This window comes from Heptranchias perlo, chromosome 31, assembly GCF_035084215.1.
Source record: "Heptranchias perlo isolate sHepPer1 chromosome 31, sHepPer1.hap1, whole genome shotgun sequence".
Taxonomy (NCBI): Eukaryota; Metazoa; Chordata; class Chondrichthyes; order Hexanchiformes; family Hexanchidae; genus Heptranchias; species Heptranchias perlo.
In genome coordinates, this window is record NC_090355.1 from 36,547,461 (window position 1) to 36,574,977 (window position 27,517).

At 53.7% G+C, this 27,517-nt stretch overlaps 1 protein-coding gene across 4 annotated transcripts; it reads right to left on the minus strand.

Moving 5' to 3' along the window:
- Nucleotides 1–1,406: 1,406 nt before the first annotated feature.
- Nucleotides 1,407–27,397, minus strand: LOC137300744 (protein spinster homolog 1-like). Of its 4 annotated transcripts, none has more exons than XM_067970014.1 (10): nt 27,047–27,397; nt 25,035–25,139; nt 22,928–23,046; nt 18,401–18,548; nt 14,639–14,822; nt 13,615–13,840; nt 9,314–9,507; nt 6,736–6,820; nt 5,948–6,145; nt 1,407–3,196 (listed from the first exon to the last, which is right to left on the minus strand). In XM_067970014.1, exons 1-10 carry the CDS (start codon nt 27,262–27,264, stop codon nt 3,030–3,032), a joined length of 1,644 nt encoding a protein of 547 aa, XP_067826115.1. In that variant the 5' UTR covers nt 27,265–27,397; the 3' UTR covers nt 1,407–3,029. The 4 variants fall into 4 exon arrangements, with proteins under 4 accessions (XP_067826115.1, XP_067826116.1, XP_067826117.1 ...); XM_067970015.1 differs by having other exon boundaries at nt 1,408–3,196; nt 14,639–14,801; XM_067970016.1 differs by lacking the exon at nt 25,035–25,139 and having other exon boundaries at nt 2,487–3,196.
- Nucleotides 27,398–27,517: the final 120 nt, after the last annotated feature.

Below are 27,517 nucleotides of genomic sequence, written 5' to 3' on the forward strand. Positions count from 1 at the left end.
ATTAACCGAGAATCCCCCCTCCCCCGAACATTAACCGAGAATCCCCCCCCCCCGAACATTAACCGAGAATCCCCCTCCCCCGAACATTAACCGAGATCCCCCCTCCCCCGAACATTAACCGAGAATCCCCCCCCCCGAACATTAACCGAGAATCCCCCTCCCTCAAACATTAACCGAGAATCCCCCCTCCCCCGAACATTAACCGAGAATCCCCCCCCCCGAACATTAACCGAGAATCCCCCCTCCCCCGAACATTAACCGAGATTCCCCCCTCCCCCGAACATTACCCGAGATTGCCCCCTCCCCCACGCAATCAGTGAGATCGGGGGTAAATCCAGGGGGATAATTATCTGCCAATGTGATTACCAATAACGGGAGTCGCCCCCAGTAACTGGGTGGGGACGGGATTGGTCGGCTCACCGGGAAGATCCCAGGCTCATTCCCTGGGCCATGTGGAGTCAGCGGATGTCCCGGGGCTGGTGGGGGGGGGGGCAGAGACTGACCCCAGTGCCACCCGAGGGTCGGGCTCACGTACCCGAGGAGAGAGGACTCTCCGGGAGCGCAGCAGTCGGTCACTCGAGGTCAGTGGAAGCCCTGGACCTGCCCCCTCGATCAGGGAGTGACCCTCAGCGCTCAGAACCCCTCGTCTCTCGGACTCTGCGCTTCATTCCCTGAGTGAGGAGGTAGTCAGACCACTGGCCAGAGACGCAGACCATGTCCGAGACCTGCTGTTTGAAGGACCATGAGACCAGGATACACTCTGACAGTGTCATGGCCGACTCGGACTGTATTTTCGAACAGCGTAGACTTAAGGGTCACCTGACAGAGGTCTATAAAATAAGGAAAGGGCTGGATCGTGTCCCTATTGATGGATATTTCCAGTTTAACAGATTGGGGAGGATCCAGAGACACGAGTTTAAACTGTGGGAGGGTGGGAATAGACTGGGATTCAGACAATTCTACATTCCCCAGAGAGTAGTGGGGGTGGGGGGAGGGGGACAGGTGGGGGAGGGGACAGGTGGGGGTGGGGAGGAGGAGGAGGACAGGTGGGGGTGGGGGGAAGGGACAGGTGGGGATGGGGGAGGGGACAGATGAGGGTGGGGGGATGGATCAGGTGGGGATGGGGAGGAGGGGACAGGTGGGGGAGGGGACAGGTGGGGATGTGGGGAGGGGACAGGTGGGGATGTGGGGAGGGGACAGGTGGGGGAGGGGGGATGGATCAGGTGGGGATGGGGAGGAGGGGACAGGTGGGGGAGGGGACAGGTGGGGATGTGGGGAGGGGACAGGTGGGGATGTGGGGAGGGGACAGGTGGGGATGTGGGGAGGGGACAGGTGGGGATGTGGGGAGGGGACAGGTGGGGATGTGGGGAGGGGACATGTGGGGAGGGACAGGTGGGGATGTGGGGAGGGGACAGGTGGGGATGTGGGGAGGGACAGGTGGGGGAGGGAGAGGTGGGGATGGGGAGGAGGGGACAGGTGGGGGAGGGACAGGTGGGGATGTGGGGAGGGGACAGATGGGGGTGGGGGGATGGATCAGGTGGGGATGGGGAGGAGGGGACAGGTGGGGGAGGGGGCTCTGGCGGGCTCCATGGACCAGCTGGTCTTTTCCCGCCCATCATTATCCTGTGTTTTGTTCAACACTCTTTGTTTGTGATGGTTTGAACTCTGCTCCAAATTTCCAACTTACTTTGATGGAATCGAGGGAAAAGTACGGACTTGGTTAGGAAGTTGGCTGAACGAAAGGCGACAGAGAGTAGGGATAATGGGAAGGTACTCACATTGGCAGGATGTGACTAGTGGAGTCCCGCAGGGATCTGTCTTGGGGCCTCAATTATTCACAATATTTATTAACGACTTAGATGAAGGCATAGAAAGTCTCATATCTAAGTTTGCCGATAACACAAAGATTGGTGGCATTGTAGGCAGTGCAGATGAAAACATAAAATTACAAAGGGATATTGATAGATTAGGTGAATGGGCAAAACTGTGGCAAATGGAATTCAGTGTAGGCAAATGTGAGGTCATCCACGTTGGATCAAAAAAGGATAGAACAGGGTACTTTCTAAATGGTAAAAAGTTAAAAACTGTGGATGTCCAAAGGGACTTAGGGGTTCAGGTACATAGATCATTGAAGTGTCAAGAACAGGTGCAGAAAATAATCAATAAGGCTAATGGAATGCTGGCCTTTATATCTAGAGGACTGGAGTACAAGGGGGCAGAAGTTATGCTGCAGCTATACAAAACCCTGGTTAGACCGCACCTGGAGTAGTGTGAGCAGTTCTGGGCACCGCACCTTCGGAAGGACATATTGGCCTTGGAGGGAGTGCAGCGTAGGTTTACTAGAATGATACCCGGACTTCAAGGGTTAAGTTACGAGGAGAGATTACACAAATTGGGGTTGTATTCTCTGGAGTTTCGAAGGTTAAGGGGTGATCTGATCGAAGTTTATAAGATATTAAGGGGAACGGATAGGGTGGATAGAGAGAAACTATTTCCGCTGGTTGGGGATTCTAGGAGTAGGGGGCACAGTCTAAAAATTAGAGCCAGACCTTTCAGGAGTGAGATTAGAAAACATTTCTACACACAAAGGGTTGTAGAAGTTTGGAACTCTCTTCCGCAAACGACAATTGATACTAGCTCAATTGCTAATTTTAAATCTGAGATAGATAGCTTTTTGGCAACCAAAGGTATTAAGGGATATGGGCCAAAGGCAGGTATATGGAGTTAGATCACAGATCAGCCATGATCTTATCAAATGGCGGAGCAGGCACGAGGGGCTGAATGGCCTACTCCTGTTCCTGTGTTCCTATGATGACACTCACTGTACAATTAATAAAACCATTTAAAAATCTTGCATCAAATTCATTTATATCTCCCCGAGTAACAGAGAAACAACTTTGCTGCAGTCCACACGACCCTCACGTACTGCAGCAACTCGGGCCGAGGACAGTGGGGAAAGTCCCTTCCTGAGACCCCCCCGGCAGAGGGTTTCAGGGGCCTGACCTCCTCCCCCGACCCCCCCGGAGACCTCACTCCTGTTGAAGGTCTCGGCTGTTTTTCCGACACTCCCATTGGTCCATTGATCCGTGGTCGGTCAGCGAACTTTCAGACCCCAACAGTGGACGTGATTCCTCATCGGAGACCGGCTTCTGATCCCAGCGCAGCACAAAGAGAGTCAGCAGGAAGAGCAGAGAACCTGAAACAAGGGACAATGACTCAATATCAGCAGAAAGCAGCAAGGTAGGGGGCTGTGGGCAGCATTCAGGGAAAAAGACAGTGAAAGGGGAAGCTAGATAAACACACGAGGGGAGGGAGGAGGCTCGTGTGGAGTATAAACACCAGCACTGACCTGTTGGGCCGAATGGCCTGTTTCTGTCCTGTCCATTCTATGTAACTCCCATTTATACAGCGCCATTAACGGAGTAAAACGTCCCAAGGCGCTTCACAGGAGCGTAAATCAGACAAACTTTGACACCGAGTCACATAAGGAGACATTAGGACAGGTGACCAAAAGCTTGGTCAAAGAGGTAGGTTTTAAGGAGCGTCTTAAAGGAGGAGAGAGAGGCAGAGAGGTTTAGGGAGGGAATTCCAGAGCTCAGGGCCCAGGCAGCTGAAGGCACGGCCGCCAATGGTGGAGCGATGGAAATCGGGGATGGGCAAGAAGCCAGAATTGGAGGAGCGCAGAGATCTCGGAGGGTTTGTAGGGGCTGGAGGAGGTTACAGAGATAGGGAGGGGCGAGGGCCATGAGCCCCAAATGGTAACAGAGAGGGAGATCGGAGAGACCTGAGGTGGGGGGGGGCTGAAATTCCAGGAATCCTGGTGGGACGGAACCCAGTCTGTCCAGGAATATGACAGACCCCCCCCCCTCCCAAATCCTGGGATTGTGGTCATTTAAATGATTGGGCAGTCTGTTCCAGACTGTAGGACACTCAGGAACAGGAGGAGGCCATTCAGCCCCTCAAACCTGTTCTGCCATTCGATTAGATCATGGCTGATCTGTATCTTAACTCCATTTACCCGCCTTGGTTCCGTAACCCTTAATCCCCTCACCCAACAAAAATCAATCAATCTCAGTTTTGAAATTTCCAATTGACCCCCAGCCTCAACGGCTTTTTGGGGGAGAGAGTTCCAGATTCCCACTCCCCTTTGTGTGAAGAAGTGCTTCCTGACATCACCCCTGAACGGCCTGGCTCTAATTTTAAGGTTCTGCCCCCTTGTTCTGGACTCCCCCCACCGGAGGAAATAGTTTCTCTCTATCGACCCTATTTTCAGAACCGCTCGCTCTGATCTGCTGGTTCCGACAGGGGGGAAAGTTGCTCCAACTGAGGGGACACATCAGGGGGCAGTTAAGAGTCCACTACCATGGTGTGGGACTGGAGTCACATATAGGCCCAGACCGGAAGGAAATTAGTGAACCAGTTGGGATTTTTACAACAATCCGACAGTTTCACGGTCACTTTTACTGAGACCAGCTTTTTATTTTCAGATTTTTAAAACTGATTTCAAATTCTAAAACTGCCGACGGTGGGATTTGAACTCACGTCTCTGGATTATTAGTCCAGTAACAGAACCGCCACACCATCTTAGCCCAGAAACTCCCCCAGTCACGCCCCCTTAATGGGGGGCTTGGTGGAAAACTCACCCTCTCAGGCGCCCCCCCTCGCCCCCCCAGACTGGACTTTAAGTGGCAGACGCAAGGGGCAGAATCCCAGTGGAATCAGTGGAGAGGGAGGGGAGCGGAGAGGGTAGCAGTGTGCACCATCCACAGGGATGCACTGCAGCAACTCGCCAAGGCTTCTTCGACAGCACCTCCCAAACCCGCGACCTCTACCACCTAGAAGGACAAGAGCAGCAGGCACATGGGAACAACACCACCTGCACGTTCCCCTCCAAGTCACACACCCTCCCGACTTGGAAATATATCGCCGTTCTCTTCATCGTCACTGGGTCAAAATCCTGGAACTCCCTTCCTAACAGCACTGTGGGAGAACCGTCACCACACGGACTGCAGCGGTTCAAGAAGGCGGCTCACCACCACCTTCTCAAGGGCAATTAGGGATGGGCAATAAATGCCGGCCTCGCCAGCGACGCCCACATCCCATGAACGAATAAATAAAAAGGGAGAGGGAGGGGAGGGGGTGGAGGGGCAGGGGTTGGAGGGAGGAGGGATTGGCGGGGAGAGGAGGAGAGCGTGGAGGGAGAGGTGGTGGAGGGGATTGAGGGTGAGGGGGTGGAGGGGGAGGGGAGGGGTATGGAGGGAGGGGCTGGAGGTGAGAGGGGGTGGAGGGGAGAGGGGGTGGAGGGGAGAGGGGGAGGGGGTGGAGGGGGATGAGGGGGATCAGGGAGTGGAGGTGGAGGGGGAGGGGGTGGAGTTGGAGTGGAGTGGGGTGGAGATGTAGGGGGTGGAAGGGATGGAGGGGGAGGGGATGGAGGGAGGAGGAGTGGAGGGGATAGGGGAGGGGTGGAGATGGAGGGGGTGGAGGAGGGAGTGGAGGGGGGAGTGGAGGTGGAGGGGTTGGAGGGAACAGGGGGTGGAGGGGGAGGGGTGGGGGTGGAGGGGGTGGAGGGGATGGAGGAGGAGAGGGTAGATGGGAGAGGGGGAGGTGGTGAAGATGGAGGGGTGGAGTGGGAGGAGGGGAGGAGGGAGTGGAGGCGGTGGAGGGACAAGGGGTGGAGGGGGAGGAGGTTGAGGGCAAGGAGGGGAGGGAGAAGTGGAGGGGGCGGAGGGGACAGGGGGTGAGTTGGAGGGGGAGGACGGAGTGGAATTTACCATTCTGCATGGATGGAGATGTTTGTGGTTTGATATTGTCAATAATCCCACGGCCTGAGATACCCGGTGCTCCAGACAGAATTGCCTGACAGAATTTGACTGGAAATAAATGCAAAGGTCACATTCTCAGGGCGCTGGGGGAAGTTCTCGATGGTTAAGGTCACTCGGTCACATACCAGCGACATACATCCCAGGACACAGGGCCAGCAGTGCGACTCGCAGGGTCCAAAGTTTGGTCAGTGGAGTGACAAGTAACGGAGCATTCCCTCCAATGTTGGAAATGATGAAGATGTAGATGGCCACGGCGGGGGTCCGGATCGAGGGGGAGACCAGCTCCACGATGATGGTTAATGTGACCCCAATCCCCATCTCACCTGGGCGGCAATAGGGAAATGGTCACTCACAGGAACAATGAAACTCACCTCACACACAGAGAGCACAGAATCTCACCACAACCCGACAATAACATCTGTCACCCCAGTTGTTCGCCTTCTGTTGACCCTCTCTGAGACCCCAGGGTCTCTTGCAGCACAATCGAAGGGCCAGTCTTCACTTGTGAGCTGCAAGAGGAAGTCGCCTAAAACCCCCACCCCCTGTCCTATGCCCCCTGACACCCCGACCCCTGCCCCCTGTCCTACGCCCCCTGACACCCCGACCCCTGCCCCCCGTCCTACGCCCCCTGACACCCATCCCTACGCCCTGCTCCCTGATCCCTGCCCATTTACCCGCACCCCGACCCCTGCCCCCTGACCCCCCTCGTTGACCCGCACCCCGACCCCATCCCTATGCTCCGCCCCTGACCCCTGCTAATTGACCCACAACCCCTGACCACCCTCCCCCGACCCTGCTCCTCCTGACCCCCCGCCCTTTGACCCCCACCCCCTGACCCCCCCCCCCCCCCACCCAAAACCACATGTCCGATACACTCATCCCATCAGCGAGTTAATACGGAGCAGACACTCACCGATTATATTGGCGGGGATTAAAGAGAGGAAACAGACGGGAGGATTAAGCCACAGAGCTCCAGCCAGGAAAGGAGCCGCTGCCACCTGCAGGGAACAGACACGGTGAGAACTCGAGGCCTTCAACTCCCCAAAATAAACACTTACTCATCACATTTTGCTTTTAATCATTTTCCCCGTGTCCTTTCCCCTCTTCTGACTCGCACTGGGGGAGGGGGAAAGGTTCCGTCAGGCATCGGATATCTCACCCGAGTAAATATTAACCATGGTGGGGTGGGGGAGGGGGGGGTGGGGGGGGAGAGGTGGGGTGGGGGGTGAGGGAGCGAGAGGTGGGGAGGGGGGTGAGGGAGGGGGGAGAGGTGGGGAGGGGGGTGAGAGGTGGGGTGGGGGGGTGAGGGGGGAGAGGTGGGGTGGGGGGTGAGGGGGGGGGGAGAGGTGGGGAGGGGGGGTGAGGGGGGGTGGGGGGGGAGAGGTGGGGTGGGGGGTGAGGGGGGGGAGAGGTGGGGTAGGGGGTGAGGGAGGGGGGAGAGGTGGGGTGGGGGGTGAGGGAGAGGGGGAGAGGTGGGGTGGAGGGATGAGGGGGGGAGAGGTGGGGTGGGGGGTGAGGGGGGGGAGAGGTGGGGTGGGGGGGTGAGGGGGGGGAGGTGGGGTGGGGGGTGAGGGAGGGGGGAGAGGTGGGGAGGGGGGGTGAGGGGGGGAGTGGGGGGGTGGGGGGGTGAGGGTGGGGGGAGAGGTGGGGCTGACCAGAGCCGAGCCCAATCCCGACATCACCCCCACACGTTCTCTGCACCAGGGGTCACCGAGTCACCATCACGTTTCCTTTCTTGAACACGCAGACAAACTGTCCCAGGCTGAGGATCAGAAAACTGGGTGTGGGGGGTTCTGACTCTCCTCGTCTGTACCAAGGAAAGACTTGCGTTTATAAAACTCGTTTACCACCTCAGGACGTCTCAAAGAGCTTTACAGCCAATTAAATACTTTTGAAGTGTAGTCACTGTTGTAATGTAGGAAACGCAGCAGCCAATTTGCGCACAGCAAGATCCCACAAACAGCAATGAGATAATCTCTTTTTGGTGTTGGTTGAGGGATAAATATTGGCCCAGGACACCGGGGAGAACTCCCCTGCTCTTCTTCAAATAGTGGCCGTGGGATCTTGAACTCATGGACTGTATTTTACCCTGAGAGGGCAGACAGGTCCTCGATTTAACATCTCATCCAAAAGACAGCATCTCCGACAGTGCAGCACTCCCTCAGTACTGACCCTCCGACAGTGCGGCGCTCCCTCAGTACTGACCCTCCGACAGTGCAGCACTCCCTCAGTACTGACCCTCCGACAGTGCAGCACTCCCTCAGTACTGACCCTCCGACAGTGCGGCACTCCCTCAGTACTGATCCTCCGACAGTGCGGCGCTCCCTCAGTACTGACCCTCCGACAGTGCAGCACTCCCTCAGTACTGACCCTCCGACAGTGCAGCACTCCCTCAGTACTGACCCTCCGACAGTGCGGCGCTCCCTCAGTACTGACCCTCCGACAGCGCGGCGCTCCCTCAGCACTGACCCTCCGACAGTGCGGCGCTCCCTCAGTACTGACCCTCCGACAGTGCGGCGCTCCCTCAGTACTGACCCTCCGACAGTGCGGCGCTCCCTCAGTACTGACCCTCCGACAGTGCGGCGCTCCCTCACTACTGACCCTCCGACAGTGCAGCGCTCCCTCAGTACTGACCCTCCGACAGTGCGGCGCTCCCTCAGTACTGACCCTCCGACAGTGCGGCGCTCCCTCAGTACCGACCCTCCGACAGTGCAGCGCTCCCTCAGTACTGACCCTCCGACAGTGCAGCGCTCCCTCAGTACTGACCCTCCGACAGTGCGGCGCTCCCTCAGTACTGACCCTCCGACAGTGCAGAGCTCCCTCAGTACTGACCCTCCGACAGTGCAGCACCCTCTCAGTACTGACCCTCCGACAGTGCGGCGCTCCCTCAGTACTGACCCTCCGACAGTGCAGCGCCCCCCCAGTACTGACCGTCCGACAGTGCAGCGCTCCCTCAGTACTGACCCTCCGACAGTGCGGCGCTCCCTCAGTACTGACCCTCCGACAGTGCAGCGCTCCCTCGGTACTGACCCTCCGACAGTGCAGCGCTCCCTCGGTACTGACCCTCCGACAGTGCAGCGCTCCCTCAGTACTGACCCTCCGACAGTGCGGCGCTCCCTCAGTACTGACCCTCCGACAGTGCAGCGCTCCCTCGGTACTGACCCTCCGACAGTGCGGCGCTCCCTCAGTACTGACCCTCCGACAGTGCAGCGCTCCCTCGGTACTGACCCTCCGACAGTGCAGCGCTCCCTCGGTACTGCACTGGGAGTGTCAGACTAGATTTTGTGCTCAAGTCTCTGGAGTGGGACTCGAACCCACGACCTTCTGACTCGGAGGCGAGAGTGAGCGATGGCTGACATTGATGAAGCGGACTGGGCGGGTTATTCTCCCACCTAAACCCTGTGCAGGAACTCTCTGTGGGTCCAGAGGTTTGACAGCTGTCATACTGGGGCAGTGAAGGAGTTCGAGGTCACAGGACACGAGCCACTCACCTGACTGAAGACCAAGACCCAGACCCTTGCGTATAGGCCACTTCTCTTGACCATTTGATCCGAAATAAACCCTCCAGTGACAGCGCCTAAACAGCCTCCGACCAGCGGTATCCATGACAACCAGCGGCCCACATCCACACCGCTATGGTACAGATTGAAATACACCTGAGTGTTGTAGGCCCAAACATATCCCCCTGAAACCAGTAAAATACAGTCCATGAGTTCAGGTGCCAAATGTTGCTTTGCCTAAACCACTGCATCAGCCAGCTGTGCCGTGACCCGTGATAGCAGAGGTCAGACTGTGCACTAACCTTTCACCATTTTTAAAATTCATTCTCACCCATCCCTAGTTGCCCTGAGAATTTGTTACAACTGAGAGACTTGCTGGGTCACTTCAAAGAAGGCTGTTCAGAGTCAACCATGTTGGTGTGAGGACTGGAGTCACCTATAGGCCCAGACCGGGTAAGGACGGCAGGTTTCCTCCCCTAAAGGACGTTAGTGAACCAGTTGGGTTCAGTAACAGAACCACCACACCACACGACTGTGGAGAAATACAATGGTATTTATGGGCCTTCATGTAGGGTTGGGGTACTGGACGTGTGCAGATGACTTTTGTGCAAAGAACATTTCAGACACTTAACTAAACGTGTCCTCAATCAGAACCAGCTCCTTGTGTAGACAGGACGTCTGACTCAGATTTGGGTGGTTCTTTGCTATTAGTTTCTCCTCCTGCCTTCTCCACCTCAAGACCCATCTGCCGGGCAGTGTAGTGTAAGATGGAGCAGGCAACAATAATTTCAGATAACTAGACTGGACTGTGCATCCAAGCTCCTTCAATCATTCCAAGGATCTGAATCTTTTCTTCCAGATGCTGCTGACCTGCTCCACCAAGGCAAGCCTTGCTGTACAGAACCCATTTCACATGGGTGCAAAGTATCTGTAGCATTGTGCAGGAGCTCCAAATGGATTACAGGGACAACCCCATTGTTAAATAAAGTTTGGGCCATTAATAAGCGTAAAAGAGCACAGGTCTGGAGCTGGTCTCAGTGCTCTCTAACTGTGGGGCACTGGTCCCTGAAGTGAAACATTGTTAGAGGCAACATTGGTTCAGTCTTCACCAGCGAAGGTCAAGGTGCAATACCAGCACCACATCCTAAGGTTGGTGTTAAAGTCTTGAGCTGGGCAGGGGAGATTCTGGGATGTCTGCTGGGGTTGAGTTTCTAGTGGTGAGGTTTGAGAGTATGAAAGGTTTGGGGGTAACATGCACGGTCTATCTCGTTATTAACCCTCGCACTCCCTGAAACCTGGAGCAGGATGCAGTCCGAGCAAGTATGAGAGGAAGGGAGTGAGAAAGTGGACAAAGGAGGAACAAGCTGGGAAAGGGAGGAGGAATCTCAGACATTAAATCCCCAAACCTCCTGCACCCCTCCAATTTCCCCCCTTTCTCCCCTAAGGACGCTGACTCTCACTGGGGTATAAGTTCCATGGGTCGTGGGCACCCCGCCAAGATCTCACTCAAGTGGCCATTTTATAATACTGTCCAATACCGTTCTTGTCCAATCTCCACCGATAGTCGATCAAGAGCCCCAGAATTGACCCCTCCCAAACCCAGGGTTCTGAGACCAATTATAGCTCCCCTACCCCTGCCATGGGTGACATCATGTGACTCAACACTGATCAGAGATGGAACGTGGGACTTTACTGCTCTGTGGGGCTCTGTGTCACACCGGGGCTCTGTGTTACACTGGGACTGTCACACCAGGGCTCTGTCACACCAGGGTTCCCTGTCACACTGGGACTGTCACACCGGGGCTCTGTGTCACACTGGGACTGTCGCACTGGGACTGTTGCACCAGGCTCCCTGTCACACTGGGACTGTCACACCAGGCTCCCTGTCACGCTGGGACTGTCACACCACGGCTCCCTGTCACACTGGGACTGTCACACCAGGCTCCCCGTCACACTGGGACTGTCACACTGGGGCTCCCCGTCACACTGGGACTGTCACACTGGGGCTCCCCGTCACACTGGGACTGTCACACCAGGCTCCCCGTCACTCTGGGACTGTCACACCAGGCTCCCCGTCACTCTGGGACTGTCACACCAGGCTCCCCGTCACTCTGGGACTGTCACACCAGGCTCCCCGTCACACTGGGACTGTCACACCAGGCTCCCCGTCACACTGGGACTGTCACACCAGGCTCCCCGTCACTCTGGGACTGTCACACCAGGCTCCCTGTCACTCTGGGACTGTCACACCAGGCTCCCTGTCACTCTGGGATGCTTCCCAATTGTCTCTGTAAATTCCACAGTGAAACAACCAATAATCTTATTAACTGTCAGTCATCTCACAACCATTCATGGGATCTTGCTGTGTAAAAATGGCTGCCACATTTGACTGCATAACAAGCAGGACAGCAAGCGAGTGACAAGGACAAAATGAGATTATCACAAAAATAATCAAAGGCAAGATTAGAAAAAAAACTCTTCAAACAGACTGGTTAAAATAGATGGGATATTAAAGGGTGTGGGGAGTGAGGGGAGAGTGGGATTAGACTGGGTGGGATATTAAAGGGTACGGGGAGTGAGGGGAGAGTGGGAATAGACTGGGTGGGATATTAAAGGGTGTGGGGAGTGAGGGGAGAGTGGGATTAGACTGGATGGGATATTAAAGGGTACGGGGAGTGAGGGGAGAGTGGGAATAGACTGGGTGGGATATTAAAGGGTACGGGGAGTGAGGGGAGAGTGGGAATAGACTGGGTGGGATATTAAAGGGTACGGGGAGTGAGGGGGAGAGTGGGATTAGACTGGGTGGGATATTAAAGGGTACGGGGAGTGAGGGGGAGAGTGGGATTAGACTGGGTGGGATATTAAAGGGTACGGGGAGTGAGGGGGAGAGTGGGATTAGACTGGGTGGGATATTAAAGGGTACGGGGAGTGAGGGGAGAGTGGGAATAGACTGGGTGGGATATTAAAGGGTACGGGGAGTGAGGGGGACAGTGGGATTAGACTGGGTGGGATATTAAAGGGGACGGGGAGTGAGGGGAGAGTGGGATTAGACTGGGTGGGATATTAAAGGGTACGGGGAGTGAGGGGGAGAGTGGGATTAGACTGGGTGGGATATTAAAGGGTGTGGGGAGTGAGGGGAGAGTGGGAATAGACTGGGTGGGATATTAAAGGGTACGGGGAGTGAGGGGGAGAGTGGGATTAGACTGGGTGTGATATTAAAGGGTACGGGGAGTGAGGGGGAGAGTGGGATTAGACTGGGTGGGATATTAAAGGGTGTGGGGAGTGAGGGGAGAGTGGGAATAGACTGGGTGGGATATTAAAGGGTACGGGGAGTGAGGGGGAGAGTGGGATTAGACTGGGTGGGATATTAAAGGGTACGGGGAGTGAGGGGGAGAGTGGGATTAGACTGGGTGGGATATTAAAGGGTACGGGGAGTGAGGGGGAGAGTGGGATTAGACTGGGTGGGATATTAAAGGGTACGGGGAGTGAGGGGGAGAGTGGGATTAGACTGGGTGGGATATTAAAGGGTACGGGGAGTGAGGGGAGAGTGGGATTAGACTGGGTGGGATATTAAAGGGTACGGGGAGTGAGGGGAGAGTGGGATTAGACTGGGTGGGATATTAAAGGGTACGGGGAGTGAGGGGAGAGTGGGATTAGACTGGGTGGGATATTAAAGGGTACGGGGAGTGAGGGGAGAGTGGGATTAGACTGGGTGGGATATTAAAGGGTACGGGGAGTGAGGGGGAGAGTGGGATTAGACTGGGTGGGATATTAAAGGGTGTGGGGAGTGAGGGGGAGAGTGGGATTAGACTGGGTGGGATATTAAAGGGTACGGGGAGTGAGGGGAGAGTGGGATTAGACTGGGTGGGATATTAAAGGGTACGGGGAGTGAGGGGGAGAGTGGGATTAGACTGGGTGGGATATTAAAGGGGACGGGGAGTGAGGGGAGAGTGGGATTAGACTGGGTGGGATATTAAAGGGGACGGGGAGTGAGGGGAGAGTGGGATTAGACTGGGTGGGATATTAAAGGGGACGGGGAGTGAGGGAGAGAGTGGGATTAGACTGGGTGGGATATTAAAGGGGACGGGGAGTGAGGGGGAGAGTGGGATTAGACTGGGTGGGATATTAAAGGGTACGGGGAGTGAGGGAGAGAGTGGGATTAGACTGGGTGTGCTGGAACATTCTGTGGTTCAATGAAGCGTTTGAGTTGATGTTAAGGTTTCGGGGTGTTCCTGCAATGTGATTGGGTGTTGTGTAAATGCAGGTTTGTCTGTTCTTTTCCTCTCATTTACCTGCATTCCTGACAGAGCCGGCGAGACAAAGGAGCAGAAGGGGGGGTCTCAGGAACGGTCTCAGGCCCCGCAGCACTTTCTGTCGAAGAGTGAGCCTGTGGGTTAAGGCAGTTTTCGAATCTTCATCACTTCCCTCCACTGGTGAGGGCTCTCGAACTGTCAGCAGGATGATGGTGCTGACAAGAAATCCTGGGATCGCGCTGAGGAAGAAAGCCCATCTCCAGCCCTGGGGCAAAGCAGAAAATCCAGGACTATAACCATTCCTCAATGTCCCTCAAATCAAAACAGATAAAGCTGGAAAAACCTGAGTTATTGATCCCGGCCACTCTCTCAGTTGGTTTCTCTGCTCTTTCCTGTTCCTATTTTATTTTTTCTCATCCTCTCAATAGTGACCGTTGCATCTCACAGCCTCCCAGGCTTTGACCAGTGATGACCAGTTTGGCCTCGGCTGTTATCTGTCTGAAGCCAGGCTGTGGACGACCTCAATGTCCCTCCTTCTCAATGAGGTACCTAACCTCAGGACATCTCAGAGCACTTTACAGCCAATCAAGTACTTTTGAAATATAGTCACTGTTGTAATGTAGGAAATGCAGCAGCCAATTTGCGCACAGCAAGATCCCACAAACAGCAACGTGATAAATGAGCTGAGCACCTGGTTTTTAGTGATGTTGGTCGAGGGATAAATATTTGCCCAGGGCACTGGGGAGAACTCCCCCCTGCTCGTCTTTGAAATAGTGGCCGTGGGATCTTTTACACCCACCTGAGAGGGGCAGACGGGGCCTGGGATTAATGTCTCGAGAGACCGTCCTGGGAGCTTGGTTTATAAGGTTGTTTCAATGCCCTGCCCTGCTGTCCTGTCCATTTTGGACATTCGTGTCCTAATCTTTCTGCAGTCTGTGGTCTCACAAAGAGGCTCCATTTGAGCCTCGCTGAGAGAACAGGGAATTGTTCCAGGGGTGGGGGTGGGGCTGGTGGAGGTTGTTGGGGCCAGGGGGAGTCCGGCAGGTCTGGAGATGCAGCTTACCTGCCCCAGGATGTTTGCCCTGGTGACGTAGTTCCCGACAGCGTAGGACATGCTGTAGCCGGCGTAGATCCCCCAGTTGTAGAAGCCAACGGCAGAGCCTCGGACTGCCTTTGGGAAATAGTCGACGATCAGACTGACTGCAAACGGTGTGCATCCAGCCTCACTGTGAAACAGGACACAAGACCTGAAAACCAAGAGCAAAACTCACACCATCCTCAACTTCAGAGACTCTTGAAGGAGGCCATTTGGCCCATCGTGCCTCTGCCAGCTGTTTGAAAGAGCTCTCCAATTAGTCCCACTCCCCATGGCCCTGCAAATTTTTCCCTTCAAGTATTTATCCAATTCCCTTTTGAAAGTTATTATTGAATCTGCTTCCACCGCCCTTTCAGGCAGCGCATTCCAGATCAGAACAACTCGCTGCGTAAAATAAATCTCCTCATCTCCCCTCTAGTTCTTTTGCCAATTACCTTAAATCTGTGTCCTCTGGTTACCGACCCTCCTGCCACTGGAAACAGTTTCTCCTTATTTACTTTCAAAAGTAACTTTCATAAGGGAATTAGATAAATAATTGAAGAGAAAAGATTTGCAGGGCGATGGGGAAAGAGCAAAGGGAGTGGGACTAATTGGATCGCTCGTTCAAAGAGCCGGCACAGGCATGATGGGCTGAATGGCCTCCTCCTGTGCTGTACCTACAATGATATGACACTCTCTCAAAACCTGTCATAATTTTGAACACCTCTATTAAATCTCCCCTTAACCTTCTCTGCTCTAAGGAGAACAATCCCAGCTTCTCCAGTCTCTCCACATAACTGAAGTCCCTCATCCCTGGAACCATTCCAGTAAATCTCCTCTGCACCCTCTCCAAGGCCCTGGGATCAGAGCCAAACCCAATGCTGTTTTCACCCGACATCCACGCACATATGACCCGGGGGAAGAGTGATCGGGGCAAGAGCCCGGGCCGAGATTCCCTCTCCCAAACTTGGGGACACTGAGGCCAAATATAGCACTCCAACATCTGCACCAGCTGTGGTCAGCTAACACCCAGCACAGACTGTGCTTAGTTCCTGCTCAGCACCCAGCACCCAGCACCCAACACACAGCACCCAGCATGCAGCACCCAACACCCAGCACCCAGCACCCAACACCCAGCACCCAACATGCAGCACCCAACACCCAGCACCCAGCACCCAGCACCCAACACCCAGCACCCAACGCGCAGCACCCAACACCCAACACGCAGCACCCAACACCCAGAACGCAGCACCCAACACCCAACACCCAGCACCCAACACCCGGCACCCAACACGCAGCACCCAACACCCAGCACCCAGCACCCAACACCCAGCACCCAACACCCAGCACCTAAAACCCAACACGCAGCACCCAGCACCCAACACCCAGCACCCAACACGCAGCACCCAACACCCAGCACCCAACACCCAACACCCAGCACCCAACACCCAGCACCCAACGCGCAGCACCCAACACCCAGCACCCAGCACCCAACACCCAGCACCCTACACCCAACACGCAGCACCCAACACCCAACACCCAGAACCCAACACCCAGTACCCAACACCCAACACGCAGCACCCAACACCCAGCACCCAACACCCAGCACCCAACACCCAACAACCAGCACCCAGTACCCAGCACCCAGCACCCAACTCCCCCCGTACCAACTCCTGACTTTATTTTGTCCTTACACATGGTATAAACACTGAACACAGTTAAATTCCAGCCCCTTTCTGCATGGGGTGCAGGGGAGGCTCAGCTACTCCTGGGCTCCCCTCCTAGCTGTAGCCCCCCCGGGGACACTGAGCTGGAGAGCATGCAAACTTAAGACAAAGCTGGCTAAAGTGAACCGGGAAATTAGGTTAAGGGATATGTCAGTAGAGATGCAGTACAGACATTTAATGAGATATTTCATAACACTCAGCAAAGATACATTCCAGTAAGAAAGAAAGACTCTAGGGGAAGGACGTACCGTCCGTGGCCAACTAAGGAAGTTAGATAGTATCAAATTGAAAGAAAAAGCATACAATTCCATGAAGATTAGTGGCAGGTCAGAAGATTGGACGGAATATAAAAAACAGCAAAGAATGACTAAAAGAATAATAAGGGAGAAATTAGAGTACGAGAGAAAATCAGATTGGAAAATAGCGAATGTAACTCCTCTATTCAAGAAAGGAGGGAGACAGAAAGCAGGAAACTACAGGCCAGTTAGCTTAACATCTGTCATTGGGAAAATGCTAGAATCTATTATTAAGGAGGTTATAGCAGGGCACTTAGAAAATCTCAGTGCAATCAGGCAGAGTCAACACGGCTTTGTGAAAGGGAAATCGTGTTTGACTAATTTATTAGAGTTCTTTGAGGAAGTAACAAGCAACGTGGATAAAGGGGATCCTGTGGATGTGGTGTACTTGGATTTCCAGAAGGCTTTTGACAAGGTGCCACATCAAAGGCTGCTACGCAAAATAAGAGCTCATGGTGTAGGGAGTAACATATTAGCATGGGTAAAGGATTGGTTAGCTAACAGGAAACAGAGAGTAGGCATAAATGGGTAATTTTCAGGTTGGCAAGATGTAACGAGTGGAGTGCCACAGGGATCAGTGCTGGGGCCTCAACTATTTACAATCTATATCAATGACTTGGATGAAGGGACCGAATGTATTGTTGCTAAATTTGCTGATGATACAATGGTAGGTGGGAAAGTAAGTTGTGAAGAGGACAGACGGAGTCTGCAAAGGGATATCGATAGGTTAAGTGAGTGGGCAAAAATTTGGCAGATGGAGTATAATGTGGGAAAATGTGAACTTGTCCACTTTGGCAGGAGGAATAGAAAAGCAGTATATTATTTAAATGGAGAGAGATGGCAGAACTCTGAGGTACAGAGGGATCTGGGTGTCCGAGTACATGAATCACAAAAAGTTAGTATGCAGGTACAGCAAGTGATTAGGAAGGCAAATGGAATGTTGTCATTTATTGCAAGAGGAATGGAATATAAAAGTCGAGATGTTTTGCTACAGTTGTACAGGGCATTGGTGAGACCACATCTAGAATACTGTGTGCAGTTTTAGTCTCCTTATTTAAGAAAGGACATAATTGCTTTAGAGGCGGTTCAGAGAAGGTTCACTCGACTGATTCCTGGGATGAGGGGGTTATCTTATGAGGAAAGGTTGGACAAGTTGGGCCTGTACACACTGGAGTTTAGAAGAATGAGAGGTGATCTTATTGAAACATATAAGATCCTGAGGGGACGAGAAGGGGTAGATGCTGAGAGGATGTTTCCCCTTGTGGGAGAGACTAGAACTCGGGGGCACAGTTTAAAAATAAGGGGTGGTGAGTCTGTGGAACTCCCTTCCCCAGAGAGCGGTGGAGGCAGGGTCACTGAATATTTTTAAGGCTGAGTTAGATAGATTCCTGATTAACAAGGGAGTCAAAGGTTACAGTAGGTAGACGGGAAAGTAGGGTTGAGGTCACAATCAGATCAGCCATGATCTTATCAAATGGCAGAGCATGCTCGAGGGGCCGAATGGCCTACTCCTGCTCTTAATTCATATGTTCGTATGTTCGTACCGTGTGGGGAATCACTGACCCAGACCTGCACCATCTGAGCCCTGTTCCAAACTCCACTCATTAAACAAAACAGTGGGGAATGTGTTGAGAATGTGATGATCACAGGCTGGGACTGGGATTGGCAATCGGTGCCACACACAAGGTTCAGTGAGGGTAAGACGAGACCGAGGGGAGGGGCATTACCTGATCCCTTGCCCAAAGCGCAGTAGCACCAGGTGCCAGTAATGCTTCGCGAATCCCATCAGCAGCGTCATGAGGCTCCAGAGGAAGAGACTGACAGCCAAAAAATTCTTCCGATTCACAGAATCAGCAACAAATCCAATGAAAATCCCTGAAGCAAATAAACCCCACAGAAACCTGGCATTAAACCCACTGTTCCTCGGATCCCAACACCACAACTCGGACACACACACACTGAGCTTCAATCAAACTGTGTGGGACCAGGCGATACGAACCAGGGAGAGAGGCCCACGTCCAGTTCCTGCTCCGTCATCACTGAGGGTGAATTCAGCGAGGGTTCCTGCTCCCGATCGCCCGCCGGAGCTGGAAACTCTGGGTATGGATGTTGGGATCGGCTGCGATGCCCTCCAGAGTTAAAGGTTTACTGACAAGCACATGCAGCCACCTGGGTGAGATGCAGGCAGGCAGACAGTGAGTGTGGAGCCTGTACCCCAGGGAGAGTCAGCACCTTCAGGACCTGTACCCCAGAGAGAGTCAGCACCTTCAGGAACTGTACCCAGTGAGAATCAGCACCTTCAGGAACTGTACCCCAGGGAGAGTCAGCACCTTCAGGAACTGTACCCCAGGGAGAGTCAGCACCTTCAGGAACTGTACCCCAGAGAGAGTCAGCACCTTCAGGAACTGTACCCCAGAGAGAGTCAGCACCTTCAGGAACTGTACCCCAGAGAGAGTCAGCACCTTCAGGGACTGTACCCCAGGGAGAGTCAGCACCTTCAGGAACTGTACCCCAGGGAGAGTCAGCACCTTCAGGACCTGTACCCCAGAGAGAGTCAGCACCTTCAGGAACTGTACCCCAGAGAGAGTCAGCACCTTCAGGGACTGTACCCCGGGGAGAGTCAGCACCTTCAGGGACTGTACCCCAGGGAGAGTCAGCACCTTCAGGAACTGTACCCCAGAGAGAGTCAGCACCTTCAGGAACTGTACCCCAGTGAGAGTCAGCACCTTCAGGGGAACTGTACCCCAGAGAGAGTCAGCACCTTCAGGGACTGTACCCCAGTGAGAGTCAGCGCCTTCAGGGGAACTGTACCCCAGTGAGAGTCAGCACATTCAGGAACTGTACCCCAGAGAGAGTCAGCACCTTCAGGAACTGTACCCCAGTGAGAGTCAGCGCCTTCAGGGGAACTGTACCCCAGTGAGAGTCAGCACATTCAGGGACTGTACCCCAGTGAGAGTCAGCACATTCAGGAACTGTACCCCAGGGAGAGTCAGCACCTTCAGGGACTGGACCCCAGAGAGAGTCAGCACCTTCAGGGACTGGACCCCAGGGAGAGTCAGCACCTTCAGGAACTGTACCCCAGAGAGAGTCAGCACCTTCAGGAACTGTACCCCAGGGAGAGTCAGCACCTTCAGGGACTGGACCCCAGAGAGAGTCAGCACCTTCAGGGACTGGACCCCAGGGAGAGTCAGCACCTTCAGGAACTGTACCCCAGGGAGAGTCAGCACCTTCAGGAACTGTACCCCAGAGAGAGTCAGCACCTTCAGGAACTGTACCCCAGAGAGAGTCAGCACCTTCAGGAACTGTACCCCAGAGAGAGTCAGCACCTTCAGGAACTGTACCCCAGAGAGAGTCAGCACCTTCAGGAACTGTACCCCAGAGAGAGTCAGCACCTTCAGGAACTGTACCCCAGAGAGAGTCAGCACCTTCAGGAACTGTACCCCAGTGAGAGTCAGCACCTTCAGGAACTGTACCCCAGGGAGAGTCAGCACCTTCAGGAACTGTACCCCAGGGAGAGTCAGCACCTTCAGGGACTGTACCCCAGGGAGAGTCAGCACCTTCAGGAACTGTACCCCAGAGAGAGTCAGCACCTTCAGGAACTGTACCCCAGGGAGAGTCAGCACCTTCAGGAACTGTACCCATTGAGAAATAAAAATTCCACGGGAAAAGTGATCCATCCGTGACTCACTAAAGAAGTTAAGGATAGTATTAGATTAAAAGAAGAGGCTTATAATGTTGCCAAGAAGAGTAGTAAGCCTGAGGATTGGGAGAGTTTTAGAAACCAGCAAAGGACGACCAAAAAATTGATAAAAAGGGAGAAAATAGAATCTGAAAGTAAACTAGCAAGAAATATAGAAACAGATTGTGAGAGCTTCTACAAGTAAATAAATAGGAAGAGGTTAGCGAAAGTAAACGTTGGTCCCCTAGAGGCTGAGACAGGGGAAATTAGAATGGGGAATAAGGAAATGGCAGAGACATTAAACAAATATTTTGTATCTGTTCACAGTAGAAGATACAAAGAGCAAACCAGAAATAATGGGGAACCAAGGGGCTAATGAGAGTGAGGAACTTAAAACAATTAATATCAGTAGAGAAAAAGTACTGGAGAAACTAATGGGACTAAAAGCTGATAAATCCCCTGGACCTGATGGCCTACATCCGAGGGTTCTAAAAGAGGTGGCTGCAGAGATAGTGGATTCATTGGTTCTGATCTTCAGAACTCCCTAGAATCTAGAACGGTCCCAGCGGATTGGAATGTAGCAAATGTAACCCCGCTTTTCAAGGAAGGAGGGAGAGAGAAAACAGGGAACTACAGGCCAGTTAGCCTGACATCAGTCGTCCGTAGTTAGAAAATCATAATATGATTAGGCCCAGTCAACATGGTTTTATGAAAGGGAAATCGCGGTTGACAAATTTATTAGAGTTTTTTGAGGATGTAACTAGCAGGGTAGATAAAGGGGAACCAGTGGATGGAGTATATTTGGATTTTCAAAAGGCATTCGATAAGGTGCCACATAAAAGGTTGTTACACAAGATAAGGGCTCATGGGGTTGGGGGTAAAATATTAGCATGGATAGAGGATTGGTTAACGGACAGAAAACAGAGAGTCGGGATAAACGGGTCATTCTCAGGTTGTCAGGCTGTAACTAGTGGGGTGCCGCAAGGATCAGTGCTTGGGCCTCAGCTATTTACAATCTATATTAATGACTTAGATGAAGGGACCGGGTGTAATGTATCCAAGTTTGCTGACGATACAAAGCTAGGTGGGAAAGTAAGCTGTGAGGAGGACACAAAGAGTCTGCAAAGGGATATAGGCAGGTTAAGTGAGTGGGCAAGAAGGTGGCAGATGGAGTATAATGTGGGGAAAAGTGAGGTTATTCACTTTGGTAGGAAGAATAGAAAAACAGAATATTTTTTAAATGGTGAGAAACTATTAAATGTTGATGTTCAGAGAGATTTGGGTGTCCTCGTAGAAGAAACACAGAAAGTTAGTATGCAGGTACAGCAAGCAATTAGGAAGGCAAATGGCATGTTGGCCTTTATTGCAAGGGGGTTGGAGTATAAGAGTAAGGAAGTCTTGCTCAAATTGTACAGGGCTTTGGTGAGGCCTCACCTGGAGTACTGTGTACAGTTTTGGTCTCCGTACCTAAGGAAGGATATACTTGCCTTAGAGGCGGTGCAACAAAGGTTCATTAGATTGATTCCTGGGATGAGAGGGTTGTCCTATGAGGAGAGATTGAGTAGAATGGGCCTATACTCTCTGGAGTTTAGAAGAATGAGAGGCGATTTCATTGAAACATATAAGATTCGAAAGGGGCTTTACAGGGTAGATGCTGAGAGGTTGCTTCCCCTGGCTGGAGAGTCTAGAACTAGGGGGCATAGTCTCGGGATAAGGGGTCGGCCATGGAAGACTGAGATGAGGAGGAATTTCTTCACTCAGAGGGCTGTGGATGCTGAGTCGTTGAGTATATTCAAGACTGAGATTGATGGATTTTTGGACTCTGGGGAATCAAGGGATATGGGGATCAGGCAGGAAAGTGGAGTTGAGGTCAAAGATCGGCCATGATCTGATTGAATGGCAGAGCAGGCTCGAGGGGCCGAATGGCCTACTCCTGCTCCTATTTCTTATGTTCTTTTGACACAGACGCGGACACAGAGACAGACGCGGGCACAGAGACAGACGCTGGCACAGAGACAGACGCGGAGACAGAGACAGACGCTGGCACAGAGACAGACGCGGACACAGAGACAGACGCTGGCACAGAGACAGACGCGGACACAGAGACAGACGCTGGCACAGAGACAGACGCGGACACAGAGACAGACGCTGGCACAGAGACAGACGCGGACACAGAGACAGACGCGGACACAGAGACAGACGAGGACACAGAGACAGACGCGGGCACAGAGACAGACGCGGAGACAGAGACAGACGCGGGCACAGAGACAGACGCGGACACAGAGACAGACGCGGACACAGGGACAGACGCGGACACAGAGACAGACGCGGGCACAGGGACAGACGCGGGTACAGAGACAGACGCGGGCACAGAGACAGACGCGGACACAGAGACAGACGCGGGCACAGGGACAGACGCGGGCACAGAGACAGACGCGGGCACAGGGACAGACGCGGGCACAGAGACAGATGCGGAGACAGACACCTGTTCCAAATGTCAGTTGTCCGAACAGTGCTGTATTTAGATGGACTCGGTGAGCTGGCTGGAGACATTTGAATCCATCGGGACACTGACCTGTGAAGGTGAAAATGAGGATGAAGACGGGACCTGCCATGATCTGATACTGCCATCCGTTCCCATCATAGTCCCACTGACAATATCGAGTCTCATTCTCATTCTGGAGGGACAGGCAGCTGGGAGACAATGGGAGGTTTGATCAGATAAAGAGTAAAACTCACTGAATTCTCAGCCTCTCTGTTTCATTCACTTCCAATTCGAGTTTCCTTCTGCTCCAGGAATCTCCCCTCCCCCAAAACAACATTCCACAAGTGGGAGCTTAATTTACAAACAACTCTTTCAATTTCACTCAGTCTGTGCCCGGGACACCCACCCACCCACCCACCCGCCCGTCCGCCCAGAGCCCGGGACACCCACCCACCCACCGCCCGTCCGCCCACCCGCCCAGAGCCCGGGACACCCACCCACCCACCGCCCGTCCGCCCAGAGCCCGGGACACCCACCCACCCGCCCGTCCGCCCATAGCCCGGGACACCCACCCACCGCCCGTCCGCCCAGAGCCCGGGACACCCACCCACCGCCCGTCCGCCCAGAGCCCGGGACATCCCGCCCAGAGCCCGGGACACCCACCCACCCACCCACCCGCCCGTCCGCCCAGAGCCCGGGACACCCACCCACCCACCGCCCGTCCGCCCACCCGCCCAGAGCCCGGGACACCCACCCACCCACCGCCCGTCCGCCCAGAGCCCGGGACACCCACCCACCCGCCCGTCCGCCCAGAGCCCGGGACACCCACCCACCGCCCGTCCGCCCAGAGCCCGGGACACCCACCCACCGCCCGTCCGCCCAGAGCCCGGGACACCCACCCACCCGCCCACCCGCCCAGAGCCCGGGACACCCACCCACCCACCCACCCGCCCAGAGCCCGGGACACCCACCCACCCACCCACCCGCCCAGAGCCCGGGACACCCACCCACCCGCCCAGAGCCCGGGACACCCACCCACCCGCCCACCCGCCCAGAGCCCGGGACACCCACCCACCCGCCCAGAGCCCGGGACACCCACCCACCCAGTGCCCGGGACCCCCACCTGCCCAGTGCCTGGGATCCCCGCCCACCCGCATTGGATTTCATCTGCCACTGTCCTGCCCATTTTATTTAGCTCATTTTCCATTGCAGAAGTGTTTGTTCTCAGTAAGGATAGTCTGGCCCAGGCCATCCTTGTGAACACAGGGAGATAATAAACAGGGACTCACACACTCACACTCACACACACTCACACTCACACACACTCACACTCACACACACTCACACACACACTCTGTCGGGTCTAGCAAAGGCAGTAAAGTCAATCAGGCCTTTAAACAGAAAGTAGTGAGACGAAGATTTGTCCAGGCTCTGAAGGAGGGTCAGTACTGAGGGAGCGCCGCACTGTCGGAGGGTCAGTACTGTGGGAGCGCTGCACTGTCGGAGGGTCAGTACTGAGGGAGTGCCGCACTGTCGGAGGGTCAGTACTGAGGGAGCGCCGCACTGTCGGAGGGTCAGTACTGAGGGAGCGCCGCACTGTTGGAGGGTCAGTACTGAGGGAGCGCCGCACTGTTGGAGGGTCAGTAGTGAGGGAGTGTTGCACTGTCAGAGGGTCAGTACTGAGGGAGCGCTGCACTGTCGGAGGGTCAGTAGTGAGGGAGCGCCGCACTGTTGGAGGGTCAGTAGTGAGGGAGTGTTGCACTGTCGGAGGGTCAGTACTGAGGGAGTGTTGCACTGTCGGAGGGTCAGTACTGAGGGAGTGTTGCACTGTCGGAGGTGCCGTCTTTCGGATGAGACATTAAACCGAGGCCCTGTCTGCCCTCTCAGGTAGATGTGAAAGATCCCACGGCCACTATTTCGAACAAGAGCAGGGGAGTTCTCCTTGGTGTCCTGGGGCCAATATTTATTCCTCAGCCAACATCACTAAAACAGGTGATCTGGTCATTTATCTCATTGCTGTTTGTGGGATCTTGCTGTGTGCAATTCCTACAGTGACTACACTTCAAAAGTACTTCATTGGCTGTAAAGCACTTTGGGGCGTCCCGAGGTTGTGGGAAACAGTGTATAAATACAAGTCTTTCTTTTTCTTTCTTACTGGGTGTCCTGGATCCGAGACCATCATCCCATCGTCACTAACCTCCAGTTTCCTGAGTTGTGTCTGTGGTGGCTGCTCGACACATGGAACTGAACAACTGCCTCGTTCACCGGCTCCGACTCCAGACTCCAGGGGTATTTCCAGTTTCTATTTCAGTCGGTTGAAAAACCCCATTAAAATAAACCTCTCTTTTTCACAAACCCTTCCCTCTGCCTGGAGTGAGCTGCATCCCTTCTCATCCTGGCCTGGTTGGTCCGTACCAGACCCCTGCCCAACTCTGAACTCTGTTTCACACCCCAACTCCCCCAGTTGATCACTGAGACTGACAGTCTCTCCAGATTACCTGCTCACCCTGACTCCACCGCTCTTCAAACTTCAACCACATCCATTGTCACCTCGACTTCATCACTCTCTCCATCCCAGACCTCTCGAAACTTCAATATATCCAGAACTCCACACCCCCTCCCCACCGCCCCCGCCCCAGCACAGCAGATTCAAAACCCAGGTCCTCATCAACAAATCCCCATCCAGCGTACATGCCCAACCCACCCTGAAACCCTCCCTCTCCCACCCTCTCAGGCAGTGAGTTCCAGACTCCCATCTGGGTGAAAACATTTCTCCTCAACTCCCCTCTCATCCTTCTACCAATTACTTTAAATCTATGCCCCCTGGTCACTGACCCCTCTGCCTTGGGAAATAGATCCTCCCTATCCACTCTATCTCGGCCTCTCATAATTTTATACACCTCAATTAAATCTCCCTTCAGCTTCCTCTCTTCCAAAGAAAACAACTCCAGCCTATCCAATCTTTTCTCATGGCTAAAATTCTCCAGTCCTGGCAACATCCTCGTAAATCTCCTCTGCACCCTCTCTAGTGCAATCACATCTTTCCTGTAATGTGGTGACCAGAACTGTACACAGTACTCAAGCTGTGGCCTAACCAATGTTTTACACAGTTCCAGCATAACCTCCCTGCTCTTATATTCTATGCCTCGGCTAATAAAGGAAAGTATCCCGTATGCCTTTTTAACCACCTTATCTACCTGTCCTGCTACCTTCAGGGATCTGTGGACATGCACTCCAAGGTCCCTCACTTCCTCTACACCTCTCAGTATCCTCCCATTTATTGTGTACTCCCTTGCCTTGTTTGCCCTCCCCAAATGCATTACCTCACACTTCTCCGGATTGAATTCTATTTGCCACTTTTCTGCCCACCTGACCAGTCCATTGATATCTTCCTGCAGTCTACAGCTTTCCTCCTCACTATCAACCACACGGCCAATTTTTGTATTATCTGCAAACTTCTTAATCATGCCCCCTACATTTAAGTCTAAATCACTGATATATATCACACCGAGCCCTGCGGAACCCCACTGGAAACAGCCTTCCAGTCACAAAAACACCTGTCGACCATTACCCTTTTGCTTCCTGCCACTGAGCCAAGTTTGGATCCAACTTGCCACTCTCCCTTGGATCCCATGGGCTTTTACTTTTCTGACCAGTCTGCCATGTGGGACCTTGTCAAAAGCCTTGCTAAAATCCATATAGACTACATCAGACGCGTTACCCTCATCAACCCTCCTTGTAAACTCCTTAAAAAAATTCAATCAAGTTAGTCAGACACGACCTTCCCTTAACAAATCCATGCCTAACCATACCCATCCCATCCTCCCCCACTCCTGCTCGGATATGAACCCCACTTGTACAGAGTTTGGGATGGTTTGCTGTACGAGAGCTGTGATAGGATCTACTGCCCAAATATTGCTGACACCTGCATCTCTACCTGCACACGTCAATCACTAGGGTCGCCAACTCTGATTGGAGGGATTCCTGGAGTTTAATCACATGATGTCCAATCACGTCTCTTTCACCCCCCAACACCATCTCTCTCTCCCCTGACCCCCATTCCTGTCTCCCTCTCTCCCCAACTCCCATTCCCCACTCACTCTTTCCCTCCAAATCCCATTCCCCTATTCCAGGGAGGTGGAGTTCATGCCTCATTCCCAAGGGATCAATGCCCCATTCCATGTCCCACACCCAGCCGACTGTACTCACCTCTCCTGGGAGCTGGCATTGTGACACTGCGCCTCTCCCTGCTCCACACTCCCCCTTGGAAGACAACTCCTGTCCCCAAAGTGAACGTCCTGGGCCAGGGGCTGGATTACAATGGCCAGAATGTAGCGATCAAGTTGGTTGAGGAGGTAGGTCAGCAGGATGCAGCAGAGGACATAGACCGGGTAGGGACCAGCCTGGCAGAAACCCAGAGCTCTCATCTTCCACCACTCGAGCACTGGCCGAGGCTGTAAATAAATGTCCCGAGCAGGTTAGACTGGAACTACTCGCCCAATCTACGTAAGCCCACACTTTCCAACACTAAACCGTCAAACCAAGACTCACAGTTCTGTGTAAAACAGTTCCCCAAAATGACAGCAGCTGCAAGAGGAGCCCAACAGTTACTGAAACACTGAGGTTTGATGTCATTTTCACTTCCTTATCTTTCTGGAACCAAATACAAAAACTCCAGAA